Genomic DNA, 14,263 nt, shown 5'->3' on the forward strand with positions numbered 1-14,263 from the left:
TTGGATGCCCACCCCCCTTGCTAGGTTGTTTCTGGGCAGCAAGACAAAAAGAGAAGGCACATTCAAAACAACAATGCATAATAAATGCAATTTTCGCAATTCCTTTAAAATTTTTTGCTTACTTCCAGTACTGCTCACTGGGAAACTGCACTGGCTTGTAGTTTATGGTGCCGTTCATACACGTGAGGTTGTTGTTTGTGATGAACGAGTAGTTTGCGTGAATGATTTCTCCATCTAAGGTTGCGTTGCAGTCGCTTACTAAAAGCAAGAAAAAAGGCATTGTTAACACGGTGATGACTATTGCAGGAAATGTTTTCTAAACAGTTACAGCATCAGCTTGCCTACTAACAGCGTTTGGAAACAAACCTGAACTATCACTTGCATCTGTGACTTTGTTACTTTGACTGCAAAGCAAAACACCAAGAATCCGGTGTGCTCAGCTCCACTGTTCGTTTGCTGTCACGAACACTTGCAAAATCCAGCACTGAGGGTAGTGCAGGCTGCAGCCTTGGTTACTCTACGAAAACCTTTGTCCCAGCCAAGGTCACACACATCCTCTGGCAGCTTCATCTCACCGTGGCAGAGGGCTTACTAGAGCCCTTTAAACATTTTCCTTAGGGAAGGGGAGGTGCTGTTTGTTTTGGGTTTTTTTTTTGGGGGGTGGGGTGGGATTTTATTTTTTTGCCAGAAAATACAGTAATGAACACTATATACTGGAAAAGTCTTGTCGAAGCCCATTTTGGGACAGCTTCTTCAGCCCAGTTTTGTATTCCTCAGCACTTTGAAACTTTGAGCTAAAATATTTTTTAGTCCACAAGCAGGCATCAACTTTTTGTTAAATAAAGCATCTCAACTTCATTTTATGAAACCTATGAACCTTAGAAGAGATTTTCAGATATATGGTTAAAAGAGTTACAATTACATTACCACTTGAAGTAATGTAACCCATCGTGGTCCTGGTCCCTGTTATTTTAATACTCTCAGAGGTTACACGGCAACACATTTCCAGCTACTAACTTCTAATTATCTCACCAACTTCACCTTTGCCTTAAACTGGTCTGATATGGAAACTGCTGAGATAACAAGTGTTTGGCGGTACATGTGCTGCCAAACATCAAGAACAATAGCGTGGAGATATGTTCTGAAGAGTTAATGAAGTGCGACACCGGTGCTGTGCTCAGGATTACCATACCCGCAGGGGAGGCAAGGAGCAATGGGAGAACCCCCAGAAAAGCTACAGCAATACTCTTGCTTCAGGTGAGAACGTGTTTTGCCATGAAGCCTGATGAAATGGGAATACAGCATTTCCAGGAACTGTACGTACCAGGAGAAACCATATATTTTAAAGGAGAATGAAAGAGAAACCTTATATTTTAAAGGAGAATGAAAAGGATTCCAACAAGGAGGTTTCGGCCCAGCTACCTCTAGATTTCCCCAAGCACCCAGAACTGGTGGCAGGGAAGCAGACAACCATCACTCCCCAGTGTTCAGAGACAAAACCCCAGGAAGGGCTCTTCAAGCCACGGGTAGCTGTCTCACTCCTCTCATTTCTCCCAGAAAACAGTAAAGAGTACAGGTATCCCAACCAGTAATACTAAGGCCTGTCTGTTAAGTACGGTACCTAATCGTGTTTTGCTGCAGAACTCGTCTGCCCAGGAAAAGCAGTCTGACCACGGCAGCACTTTTTGAAACGAGGCAAATAAGTAATAGAGCGCGTAAGCAATGATCACGTTGTAGTAGATCGTCACAAATGTTGAGATGATGACCATCGTGATGCCCACTCCTAGGAAAGAGAAAGACACAATGTCTTAACAACCCCAGACTTGGGCTGAAAAAAAAAAAAAATTAATGGCCTATCAAAAACTTTAAAAGTTAACTTTTAAAAGGGCTACTTGGGAAGCAGTTGCGGGGTTTTTTTTTTTCTTTGTTTGTTTTTAAAATAATTTTTAATGACAATCAAACAGGGAAAGGATTAAGCCAAGAAATGAGGGTTGTGATCCAAACTGACCACCTCAAATGTGGCTTGGACACGGAACGTGAACCAGGCCCACAGAAAAATGGAGTAGTCACTAAGTCTAAGTCTAAAGGAGAAATTCAATATTTCTTTTCTCTCCCAGTCCAGTGGGAAGCTTTGATTGCTTAGTAAAATAAAAGAAACTATACTAGGACTGACCAAGCCATTTTGAAGATCCCACTGTAACGAATGGTTTTGCAAAAAATGAGAAGCAACACAGAACAGTAAATCTGTGCCGATAATACTGTTCTCCTTTGTTAAAACGAACTTTGTGCTGTGAGTTTGGGAAAGTCTGCCAAACAGTCCCAATCATCTTAGAGACTATATTTAAGTTTATATCTTCACGGACACATAAAAGATTTGCTGCGTCTATAGACTTTTGCTTTAAACTTAAATGCACTGCTCCCGTGAAAGGTTGCTTGTGCTGCAGTACGGAGTCTGGCAAAAAAAGCTCAGGCAACCAGCCAGACTGTAATCCCTTTTGTTTCTGTAGAAGGTGGCAAGTGATATTCTTATTGCATCAGAAAAACTTTGTTGTTCCTACATTAATTCCTCCGATAGGTAAAGAGGACAAACAAGACCAATTGCATAGTCCTTTACAGCCAGGGGTACAGGGCCTGGATGGATGGGAGAGCGAGCAGAGCACATGCTTAGTGGTTTCCAAGCACGTAAATCTCCCTATGAAATTCAAACCCTCCCAGGGACAGGTAAACTACGGCTACAGAGCGCAACTATCTCTCTTTTCACAAGGGGCGCCTCACCTTACGCAGCCGGAGTCCAGCCTGTTTTATCACCCCAGCCGATGACTCCCCCGGCAGCGAGTTGGACGGGTGCGCGCACAGCGTGGCACACGGCCATTAGACCCACGCGCCTGTGGGCTAATACAGAATTAGCCCCTCCAACATGGAACTGCCTTGCAAACTGCCCAGGATGTAAAGTGTAAAGAAACAGCAATAAAGTTCACTTCTCTAAATGATTTTTGATCTCTTGCAGACAGTGCCAGGCATTTAACTGAGGGAGGTGATTTCCTTCTGCCTGGACACCTGCGGTTTGGTGGCGTGCTGCGGAACACCAGGAGGATCACCAATAAAGCCTCCTAATCGCCAGCCTTTTAGGGGGAATCTCCAACACGCATCTGTTTAATAATTGAATAATAAGGAAGAGCTACCGGGGAACATAATCCTGACCTTGTAACCTTGGGAATATTCTCTAAACGGAAAGCGGCTTCTCAGAATTAGAAACTTCGTGAAGAAATCATTAATTCACATCTTTTTATTACTAGAATAATAATAATAAAAAAAGATCTAAGGAAACTTAACGATACTAACCTTGAAACAATGGTAATATTCTCCAGACGGAAACTGGCCCGAGACTGGCAAACTGCCCAAGGGAACATTCCATGAAAAATAAGGGCAAGCCAGCTAAGGCCAACATCAGGGTGTACGGGATTAGAAAAGCACCTGAGAGGAGAGAGGGGGAAAAAAAGCCAACACAAACACACACAGAGAAAACAATGAATCTTTCAGTGTTCGCCACAGTTCTATCACATTTTATACTTCCCCCTTTTTCCCCTGCCTGAAATATCCCACTGTGGGGTTTTTTTGCTTTTTGCAGAATGTAGAGATTTGTTTCTAAATCCTGTTTTCTGTAAGACTAAAGAGCACCTCCAACGAAGGGACACTGGTTACCAGGAGAACCGGTGATTTACATGAGGTGGCTTCTCTTAACAAATTAAAGGGATTTTACAAAAACTATCAAACTGCTCTCATACAAGCAGGAACGCTGCTCAGCCGTTGACACCATTGGCTTTTGTCTGCTTTCTAGTTTATCTTCCAGCTTTTAACTTAGAAAGGAACACAACCATTCCTTCACATCACTTAGCTGTGATTTGTGACTGCCCTGTTCAAGTAGCTACCGGTCATCAAAGCGTGACAATTATTGTCTATGGCTGGCTGACTCCTGTGCCCAACAGCATCTCAGCCTGGCTCTTGTTCAGGGCCGTTTTAAAGTGCACATTAACCTGATATCAATGACAGTCCTGTTCTGGGGAAGGGACTGGCACTTCTTTGCGTGTGCGCAGAAGACAGGGCAAGTGAGAGCACAGGTTTTCTAAACATGACCTGACATCCCCGCAGAAATCTGTCCTCTTCACTCACAGTGAACTTAACACAATCGAGGACCCAGTTCTATAAGGAACTGCAAATACCTGCTGTAATTTAAGGAAGTAAAGAGTCCCACAGAATTAACTAGATTACGCCTGTGTTTCAAAACACGGATGTAACAGTTGCCTTCATCTATCGTGAGCAAGGAGCACAGAGCAGGGTAGACGCAGCAGCACAAATATGCTTTCTGCTGCAGCAGATAAGAAAAAAAAAAAAACACCTAGTAGAAGGACTGATGTCCCAACTTATTTTGTTTTCAGTTTTGTTGAAGAAAATTGTAAGTAACATGGCCCTGCCAAGCTCACTTCAAAAGTCATCTGTACCGAGAATGCCACCTTGTGTTCCACGCGCAGCTGTAAGGGCTGTGCTGCTTTTACAGTCCAGAATTTGACTCCCAAGGACTGTCAGGCAGAGCAAATGAGTACATACAAGTCAGTCCTCTGCAGTTACTTGGCGTCCACGCTCTCTTTAATTACCACTGGTTGCCTGGCAAATAGACAAAGCTCTGGAATAGCAGCCGGGGAAGCCACTGCCTCCGCTTGGCTTTGCCACTAGTCCATTGTGCAAGCAGGTAGAGGCTCTCTCTGCCTCGCGCTCCCCAAGTATCTGATGGGGATAATTATTGAGCTTGGATAATTATTCCAGCTTAGCTTGTTTGCCTGGCAAAACAAAGGTGCAGAGGGGGTTCAATTGCTCTCTATAAACATATCAGGGAGGTAAGCACCGGGGAGGGAGAACAGCTATTTGGGTAAGTAGAGGATATTGGCACATGGACAAAGAGATGCAATGGTGGTCATGAGTAAATCAAAACAGTTCTGGAATTCTCAGGTGGAAGTTTGCAATTAAAACTAAATACTATTTCCCTCCTCAGCTGGTACCCAAAAAGCACAGAGATGCTTCCTACTCCTCTTCCCATTCCCCTCAGCATGCGTTCTCCCACTTCCCAAGGTGATGCTCACATCCAGCTTTGACAAAACGTGCCCAACCTCAGGGCTGTCCCCCCCGCCCCCCCGTCCCGGGGATAGCAAGGTGTGCTGCCCGACGCTGCCACGCAATACAGGTACCTCCGCCATTCTGGTAGGTGAGGTAGGGGAACCGCCAGACGTTGCCCAGGCCCACAGCGTAGCCCACCATGGAGAGCAGGTAGTCGGCTTTGTTTGACCAGTTGCCACGCTCCAAGTTCTCATCGCTGCCACTGGCTTGGGCATCCTTTTCATTTGACAAATTGAAGTCCTTAGAAAAGAAGAAGAGGGAAGGCTCAGGACTGCCCCATAGGCAAGCAGGACAGTCATATCGTCATTTCTCCTGGGCATCGTGGGGCAGGGCAGCGAGGCAGAGCCAGGTGGACTGCCAGTCCAGCTGGTCCCTGGCAGGACAGCAGAGACCCGTGAAAGAGGCTCCCACCAGACAGCCCAAGCAATGTTCATGGCCAGTTTTGCCCTGCTCCTACCTTAGTCCCTGGTGCTGCCAGCTCCGGGGGGCAGCACCTCCAGGGGACTCCCCTACTCTGCCCCTGCACGTGCCTGGATGCCCCCACGCCTGTTCAGATGTTCACACCAGCACATACCTGTATGCTCACTTTCAAAAACACCTGCCCAGGTGCCTTCCAAAACTGCCCAGGTGCTCATCCCTCTTTACCTGCCCCAGTGCCCCCATATTCCCATCCCTGTGTGGATCTCACCTACCCAGATAATGTCATACCTGCCCAGGTACACCATACCTCACCTGCCCAGTGCTCCCACAGCTGCCTGGGTACCTGCACCCTACTTACGTGAGTGTCCCTCTGCCTACCTGGGTACCTAAGTACCCTACCTGCTCAGATGCACCCAGACCTGCCTGTGTCCTCCTACACCTGTCTGGGTGTCCCCTTACTTGCCCAGGTGTGCAAGTAACCCCAATATCCCACCTGCCCTGGTCCTTTCATACCTGCCCAGGTGTCCCCAGCAGCCCACCTGCCCAGGCGTCCCCACACCTGCCCAGGTGCACAAGTATCCCCACTATCCCACCTGCCCAGGTGCTTTCATACCTGCCCAGTGTCCCTATACCCCACCTGCCCGGGTGCCCCCGTACCTGCCCCCATACCTGCCCAGATGCACAAGTATCCCCACTGTCCCACCTGCCCAGGTGCCCCCATACCTGCCCAGGTGCCCCATATCCCACCTGCCCAGGTGGCCCCCGTTATGTCCCCAGGTGTCCCTAACAGCCCACCTGCCCCCATACCTGCCCAGGTGCACAAGATCCCCATTATCCCACCTGCCCAGGTGCTTTCATACCTGCCCAGTGTCCCTATACCCCACCTGCCCAGGTGCCCCTGTACCCCCATACCTGCCCATGTGCACATGTACCCCCGCTGTCCCACCTGCCCAGCTGCTTTCATACCTGCCCAGGTGCCCCCATACCTGCCCAGGTGCACACGTACCCCCACTATCCCACCTGCCCAGGTGCCCCCATACCCCACCTGCCCGGGTGGCCCCCGTACCTGCCCAGCTATCCCCAGTAGCCCACCTGCCCAGGTGTTCCCGTCCCCGTCCGGCCACCCCCGGCCACCTCACCTTCTTCTTGCCGCAGGAGAGGAAGCCCGGCAGGCTGAGCATCCCCATGGCCGCCCCGGCGCCGCTCCGCTCTGCCCGCGCCGGCCGGCTCCCGGCCCTTTATGGAGCCGCCTCCCGCCCGCCCCCCGCCGCGCTGCCGGGAACCGCGGCCCCTGGGCTGCCCCGCGGCACCTCCCGCCCCCGGGGCACCCCCCGCCCGCGCCCACATCCTCGGGAACACCCTCCCGCCACGGCCCGCCCGGCCTCCTGCCCACTTCCCCTCCGAACACCCCGCCCGGACCACTTCCCCCGCCCGGCTCCCTCCCGCAGCCCGGCCCGACGCCCCTCCGAACATGCCCCCCCCTCGCTCCTCGCCCTTCTGCCCCCTGACAGTCCCTACCGCATCCCAGGGGGCTGCCGCCCCCTCAGCACACCCCGACCCTCCCCCGAGCACCCCTCGCCTCTCTCCCTCACCTCGCTCTCGGCTCCCTCTCCACCCCTATCTGCCCGTCTCTCCTTCCGAACCGGCTCCCTGCTGGAGTCCGGGCTCAGTAGATGCACCAAAGCAAAGGGCACAAGGGGTTAAACGGTATGGAAATGCCAGCTTCCAAACACACCTTCCACGTATGCAGGACAGGCACAGAAAGGGCAGGTCATAAAAGCAAAGCCATCGCCAGAGGAGGAATTTAATGAGTAAGGACTTAAAGAGCTTTTCTGAAGCGCTCCCCTGCTGCGCCCACCAAAGCGGCCTTCCCCAGGCATCCCCCGAGGACGCACAGGGGGACGCTGGCCAAAGCACTCTCCCACGTACAGGCACAAGGGGACACTGGTTGACTGGCTGCTTAATTGCTCTCCTCCGTTCCTAACTGCTCTTTTCCAAGGCTCTTCCAGATCCACACCGTGACGAACACACTTTCTGTCCTCAATTAGTGGGACTTTTTGTTGAGTGAAGTGCTAGCCAGCATGGCTCGGTCTAGCCACGACTGAGAGGCATAGCGGGAGAGAGCAGTGTGGGGGGACAGCGTCTGAAAGGTAGGAAGGTACAAATCAGATGGCATTTTATCACTCCATGCACCCGGTTCTGCAGGAGACATCTATTTTAGAAAGTTGAGAAAACACTCCTTCGCAGGCTGCCTGCGAATTCTGGATTCAAGTGGCCAAGCCACAGCGCCCAACGCAAACCTTCAGGCTAGTTCTGTATGAAACAAGACAAAACCCACCCAAACGAAGGACACCCTAAGAAATCAGTCAATATTTTTCCAAAGCCGATCTCAACTGTACATAAACTAAGTGGACCTTTTTGACAATCCTGATCCGAGTTACAAATTTGAAATAAAATGAGGCAGCACGGGTTTGGTTTGGATTCTGGGTACCTTCAGCTTCTGTGGGTCACAGTTTTCCCAAGGGAGAACAAAAATGTTCCTGTAAACAATGCTGGACCTGACAAAAGCACCGAGTTCTCTTCCAAGCTCATGATTCAGAACTGGCTATCAACTTGTTTAGAAATGAAATGAGATTAAAAACAACCTGTTAGCCGCAGCCTCTCCCTCCTTATTAGGATTAAGTGTGTGTTGAAATGTTGCGGAGTCACTGGCTGTGGCATTCTCTCTGTGTAACTCAAGATGACTAAAAGTAAAACTATACTGGAGGTACCGCTCCTGGGATGCGTTTGGTTTCTGACCAAGTGAAATTTTCGTTTCTAACGCATTTTCTGTATTCGAAGAAGGAACATAAAAGCCACAGCACATTCAAAATTCCAGGGGCAAGCAGGGGGGAGATGAGTGTCGTTAAAGGGAGAGCTGCGCCTGAGGCAGGGCTCTGTTTTGCCTCTGGGTCAGCTCTGCAGCCGAAGAGCAAGCAGCTAGATTTGCGTTCACCAGAGGTGGAGCCCATGGGCTTGGGCCCCGAAGGCTGGTTCCTCACGGCACAGCCAGCCATGGGGCTAGCACCCCGCCAGCCCGTTACCGCCGGAATGTCCCAGCTGGAAATAGAGATAACAGCCAGCAAACCAAAGCCAGCCTGGCTCTGCCGTAGATGAGATACCCCATCTCCTGACCAGCAGTGTAACCGAGATATCTTTTTTCTTTGGAAAGCACCCCTGGATTACTGTGGACTCCACTTAGTGAACGCTCTGTTAATCCAATCGGGGGTAAAAAAGAAAAGGAGCAAAAAAAATACCATTAATGATAAACTGAACATGCTGACAACACAGCAAACAATTTGGACATTTCCTAGGAGCAGCAAGATACCCGTGTTTTCCGCTTGGTCGCACCAGTGCTACTATCAGATGTTGGGTATTGCCCTTGGCTAATACAAACACAGCTATGGCAATGAAGCAGACGTATTTGGTGTGCTTATTTAGGAATACGATGGGTAAATTCTGTTTCTTAATCTATATCTTCTGCAATAGCAGAATAGGATAAAGCGAGCCAGGAGAGGAACGAGAGGAATGCAAGAGATGCCTGCAGCCTTCCACCTCTAATATGCATGAGTCCTGGAAAAACTGTCATCAATCTCAAAAAAAAATGATGTTTTCTCCCATCCAGAGAAGAGCAAGCAGCACCAGCAGCTGCATGTGGAAGTGTCCACCTACCAGATGTGAATGGCGTAGTTCAAAACACCGTCTCCCCTAGCTGAGAGCCCAAAATAAGCAAGAGCTCAACTGCAGGAATAATTCTTGGTGTTCTGCAAAGCTAACAGTCAAACCCACCAGCAGCACACAAGGATGCTACATGGAAAGCTGATGGGGCTGGGCCCACCTGCCCACAGACCAAGACCTTTTATCTGTGGAGATCCTTGTCACAGGAATCAAACTACACACAGCCGCCATTCTGGTGTGCCTGCGAGCGCAGCTACGCGACACGTGCCCATGGTACCCAGTGGGGTGTTATGAACGGGCTCCGCACCTCAGAGGGACAAGGCCTGTGCCAGTGTGTATTAGATGGCCACGACAAGGACACTGGTACCTTCCCACAAAGCCAAAGATGGCAGTGAGGGACAACACAGCCGTATTTGCTAGCTGACAGAAACAGCCGCCTCGCATTTTATTCCAGCAGCTTCCCTACAGCTACAGACAACCATCAGGTAACCAAATGGCAGTAACACATGCAACAAGGGAAAAAAAAAACCAAAACAAAAGAACCAAACCAACCCAAACAAAAAAACCCAAACCAAACAAAACCTCCACACCATGTTGGCCTTCAGGATCGGAGGAAGATGACATAAACCGTCTAACCATCCCTCAAGAACACGTAATTACAGAACTCCACAGCCACATTGCTTCTTTAGAAGAGAGGATCGGAAAGCCAGATGGGATTGCTACAGACTGACAGAGGAAGCAAGGCAGAAAATTTCGGCTGTTGGCTCCTGCAGCAGCAGGAATTATCTTCTCTACAGGTGAACAGAACCAAACCCTACAGTTCACATTTAAATTGATACTTTCTGATTAAGAAAGCATCAGCCTTGATTTAAAGACCAAGCGATAACAAGTGAGCCAGTTTCCCTGGTGGTGAACTGAACTGCAGGTAATCTAGAATAAAACTTTACCACTAACTTAACATAAAACAAAACAAAACCACTGGTCAAGCAGCCCGTGATAGCATAGCAGCATTCTCCATCTGGTGAGAAATCATTTGACCGTGTGCCAGCCGTAAGCAAGGTGGAAGTGTACCTCGAAGGAAGGTATAGCAAGAAGCGTCCCTCCTGCTCAGAAGAGGGGCGGTGGTGGCACTGGCAAGGGAAATGTAAATTGCAGAGACAAAGGCAATTGTTTCTGAAGTAGCCGTCTTTGGCTTCAGAGAGGTACTTATGGGAGCAGACTGTCACGGGTTATAGCAAAACACGAAGAGTGGAAAATGGTTACTTAAGAGGCCCCGTGCCAATGCTGGCTTGCCTAGTTCTAATGGCCCCCATCCCACAGTTTGTGTGCCGCAGACCACGGATATAGGAAGCGCATTCTGCTTCCAACCCTGCTGATCCCTTCAGAGTGAAGGGAGAGATTTTGCTAACGGGAAAAGGAGATGATCTTTTATAAATCCTTCTTCTGGATCCATTTTCCCTCTTTATCCGTTTTGTGCCTTTTCTGCACAGCTGGGATGTTCCTTGCTGCCGTTCAACAGGCCACCGGGAAGCACACACCTACTCCACTTAGACCTCAAGCCACGAGTTCATTCACATTAAAGGTTTAATGGAATGGAAATTCTAAGAAATTTTGATTGAGAAACTTAGAAAGGGGGCATCGAACGTTTTCAGCAGTGCCTGAAGAGTTTGGTTCACTAATGTAGTACTGAACATTTTCCACCAAGGGTTTCACCAAAATCGACAGATTCCCAACAAATATTTTTATTTTGCGGGAGTCGCACTGTCTGAAGGGAAACCCCCACAATATTTGTAAAGGTACTTACGCTCTAGTACACGTGATGTTGTCATATTAAAGACCTCTGTAGTGGCCTAATCTCAATGACTGGGGAAAAATCTGATCAAGCACCAACTTAGTACTTTTGGATTCATCTATGTGGCCATCTCAGAGATGAGAAGTACAGCAAGGTCACTCTGGCTGAGCTACTTGCCTCCGCGGACAGTCTGCTATCCCAGCCCGACTTGGGCAGCTGAAAGCTTGCTCGCTCATTTAGCTCCTCACAACAGAACAGTTGCAAAAGTGCTGTTAATGCGAAATGCGTAAGCCTCCCGAGTCCCACTCCCAGGAAAACCCCTTTTATATATTTGAGGGCGGAGACTTGAAACTATATGGAAAAGAAATTTGCCTTCGGGCATTTTGTAGCAGGCTGCAACCTGACATTAACATAATACACATTAATCAAGCTAAGGATGGGGAAGTTTTACATATTCATGTGGGAAAAAAAAATGATTAGGCGGAAATAAACTCGCTCAAATATACCAATAAAACTGAAAGGCTCTACAGTACGGCTCTTCTACTACACCGAGTCTGGAAGAAGATTTTACTGCCCAAAAGGGAACCACAAGTGTCCATCCACTAAAGTAATCCAGGTGCTTTCTAGACTATTTGCAAGACCGTCAGTCAGTTTTGTATCTATGGTACGCTGTTCTCCACATTAGTTGATTTTATCGTTTGGGGGTTTTAATTGAAGAGAACCTGAGAAGAGACTCAAGTCTCTTCAGGAACTGTCGCACAGAACGTGCTCCTCAAACCCTGCGCTCTCTTGGACCAAAGCTCTTTTCAGGAGAACACGGCCTTCCTCGTAGCGCTGGCTGTCCTCAGTCCCTGAGAACTTGTCGATTTGTCAGATATTACTACAGTTGCCATAGGGGAATAAATGATACTTCTCAACACAGAGCTCCATCTAGAACAAGGAGGAAAGCAATGAAAAAAGCACTAAGGTGTTCAAAGTAGGATTAAACAGAGGGTAGGTGTTTATATCAGCTGCAAAAACCTCTGAAAATCTCTGCTGAAATAATGACTTGCGTGAGAGTTACCAAAGCACAGTGAACAACTGCGTTTGCGGCCCAGGGCTCCTAATTCCTCCAGTCCTGCTTCCGCACGTGGTCCAGAGCATCTCAGCTTTCCTGGGGCAAAGCAGCCTGGTGGCAGACAAACATCCAAGCCTGCCTGAGATGCATCAGGCAGGTCTCACCCCACCTGCCCCCTCCCAGAGGCCACTCCAGACATGTTCAACTTGTCTTTGAGTGACTGAAACGCTGTGTAAATGCAAAACCTCGGCCATCATGGAAGACGTAACAACAGACACAACTAATCAAAGGGAAGAGATAAAGTACGGGAGAACGAAAACCTGGGAGCGTGCGATTATCAAAACTTAAGGATCGGCGAGCACATAGGTGTCGGAGTATAATGACTTGCCTATTGGGAAATATTTCAGGGGCGCGGCCAGTAGAAACTAAGGAGTCATTTTTAATTAAGTAAAATAAAGCCTAGGAATGAATACAATACTAATTTTCAAATATGCTGAACTGAGTTCGTCTATCTCATTAACAGTTTCAGTTTCAAATTCTTCCCCATTATCAAGTTCAGCAAAGCCAGGAGATGCTCTAAGCTGTTTTTGGGGTGTTTTTTTTCAGTTCTATACCTTCTTACTAGTTACGCACAAGCAGCTTTTCACAGAAGGTAACACAAACGCATATTCTTGAGAAGCTTCTGACTAACAGTAAGGCTTTGAAACACAGGCATTGACTACCACACAGCAAAAAGACGACCTTTCAGCTCAGTCCACCTTCCCTTGAGGTAGTTTTACGTATTAACATACAGTCCTGCTATGTGATTTCCAAGAGAATTATCCTCGTGATTGTCCTCCTTCACAACAGGATAAAAGCCAGGCTGTGCCCCACATCTTAGGAAAGGAAATACCTCCGTCAACACTTTCTTTTGTTGTGTGATATCTGTTCCTGCAGGTTAGCAATTACGGAATCACGGAATCACGGAATCTTCAGAGTTGGAAGGGACCTCTAGAGATCATCTAGTCCAACTCCCCTGCTAGAGCAGGGTTGCCTAAAGCACATCCCTCAGGGCTGCATCCAGGCGGGTCTTGAAAATCTCCAGAGAAGGGACTCCACAACCTCCCTGGGCAGCCTGTTCCAGTGCTCTGTCACCCTCACTGTAAAGAAGTTTTTCCGTGTATTTGAACGGAACTTCCTATGTTCTAGCTTGTGCCCATTGCCCCTTGTCCTGTCGCTGGGAACCATTGAAAAGAGCCTGGCTCCGTCCTCCTTAAACCCACCCTTTAGGTACTTGTAAACATTAATCAGGTCCCCCCTCAACCTTCTCTTCTCCAGGCTAAAGAGTCCCAGCTCTTTCAGCCTTTCCTCATAAGGGAGGTGCTCCAGTCCCACAATCATCTTGGTTGCCCTTCGCTGGACTCGCTCCAGTAGTTCCCTGTCCCTCTTGAACTGGGGAGCCCAGAACTGGACACAGTACTCCAGTTGTGGCCTCACCAGTGCAGAGTAGAGGGGAAGAATGACCTGCCTCGACCTACTGGCCACAGTCTTCCCTATGCAGCCCAGGATGCCATTGGCCTTCTTGGCGACAAGGGCACACTGCTGGCTCATGGATAATTTGCTGTCTACCAGGACCCCCAGGTCCTTCTCCTCAGAGCTGCTTCCCAGCATGTCCGCCCCTAACATATACTGGTGTTTGGCATTCTTCTTTCCCAGGTGCAGGACCCTACACTTGCTTTTGTTGAACCTCATTAGGTTCTTCTCTGCCCAGCTCTCCAGCCTGTCCAGGTCACGCTGGATGGCAGCACGGCCCTCTGGAGTGTCGGCCACCCCTCCCAGCTTGGTATCATCAGCAAACTTGCCGAGGATACACTCTGTCCCCTCATCTAGGTCATTAATGAATATATTGAACAAAATTGGTCCAAGTATTGACCCCTGAGGGACACCACTCATTACAGGCCTCCAACTGGACTCTGTGCCGCTGATCACAACCCTCTGGGTTCTGTCACTCAGCCAGCTCTCGATCCACCTCACTGTCACCTCGTCTAGCCCATACTTCCTCAGCTTCCTAATGAGGATGTTATGGGAGACAGTGTCAAAAGCCTTGCTAAGGTCAAGGTAGATGACAT

The 14,263-nt window shown here is 48.8% G+C and overlaps 1 protein-coding gene across 5 annotated transcripts in view; it reads right to left on the bottom strand.

The window, feature by feature from the left end:
* SLC6A14 (solute carrier family 6 member 14) overlaps positions 1-14,263 on the bottom strand; it is a 60,904-nt gene that overhangs the window by 9,852 nt on the left and 36,789 nt on the right. For 4 of the 5 annotated variants that reach the window (XM_054213854.1, XM_054213855.1, XM_054213857.1 and 1 more), the window contains 4 exons: positions 5,241-5,409; positions 3,343-3,474; positions 1,622-1,783; positions 123-258 (listed from right to left, as the gene is read on the bottom strand). In XM_054213854.1, the coding sequence (XP_054069829.1) occupies positions 123-258; positions 1,622-1,783; positions 3,343-3,474; positions 5,241-5,310 (500 nt within the window). In that variant the 5' untranslated portion in view covers positions 5,311-5,409. Of the gene's footprint in view, positions 1-122; positions 259-1,621; positions 1,784-3,342; positions 3,475-5,240; positions 5,760-14,263 lie in introns of those variants that run through there. The other variant, XM_054213858.1, reaches the window with a different exon arrangement.

Source organism: Rissa tridactyla, chromosome 9, assembly GCF_028500815.1.
Source record: "Rissa tridactyla isolate bRisTri1 chromosome 9, bRisTri1.patW.cur.20221130, whole genome shotgun sequence".
Lineage (NCBI taxonomy): Eukaryota > Metazoa > Chordata > Aves > Charadriiformes > Laridae > Rissa > Rissa tridactyla.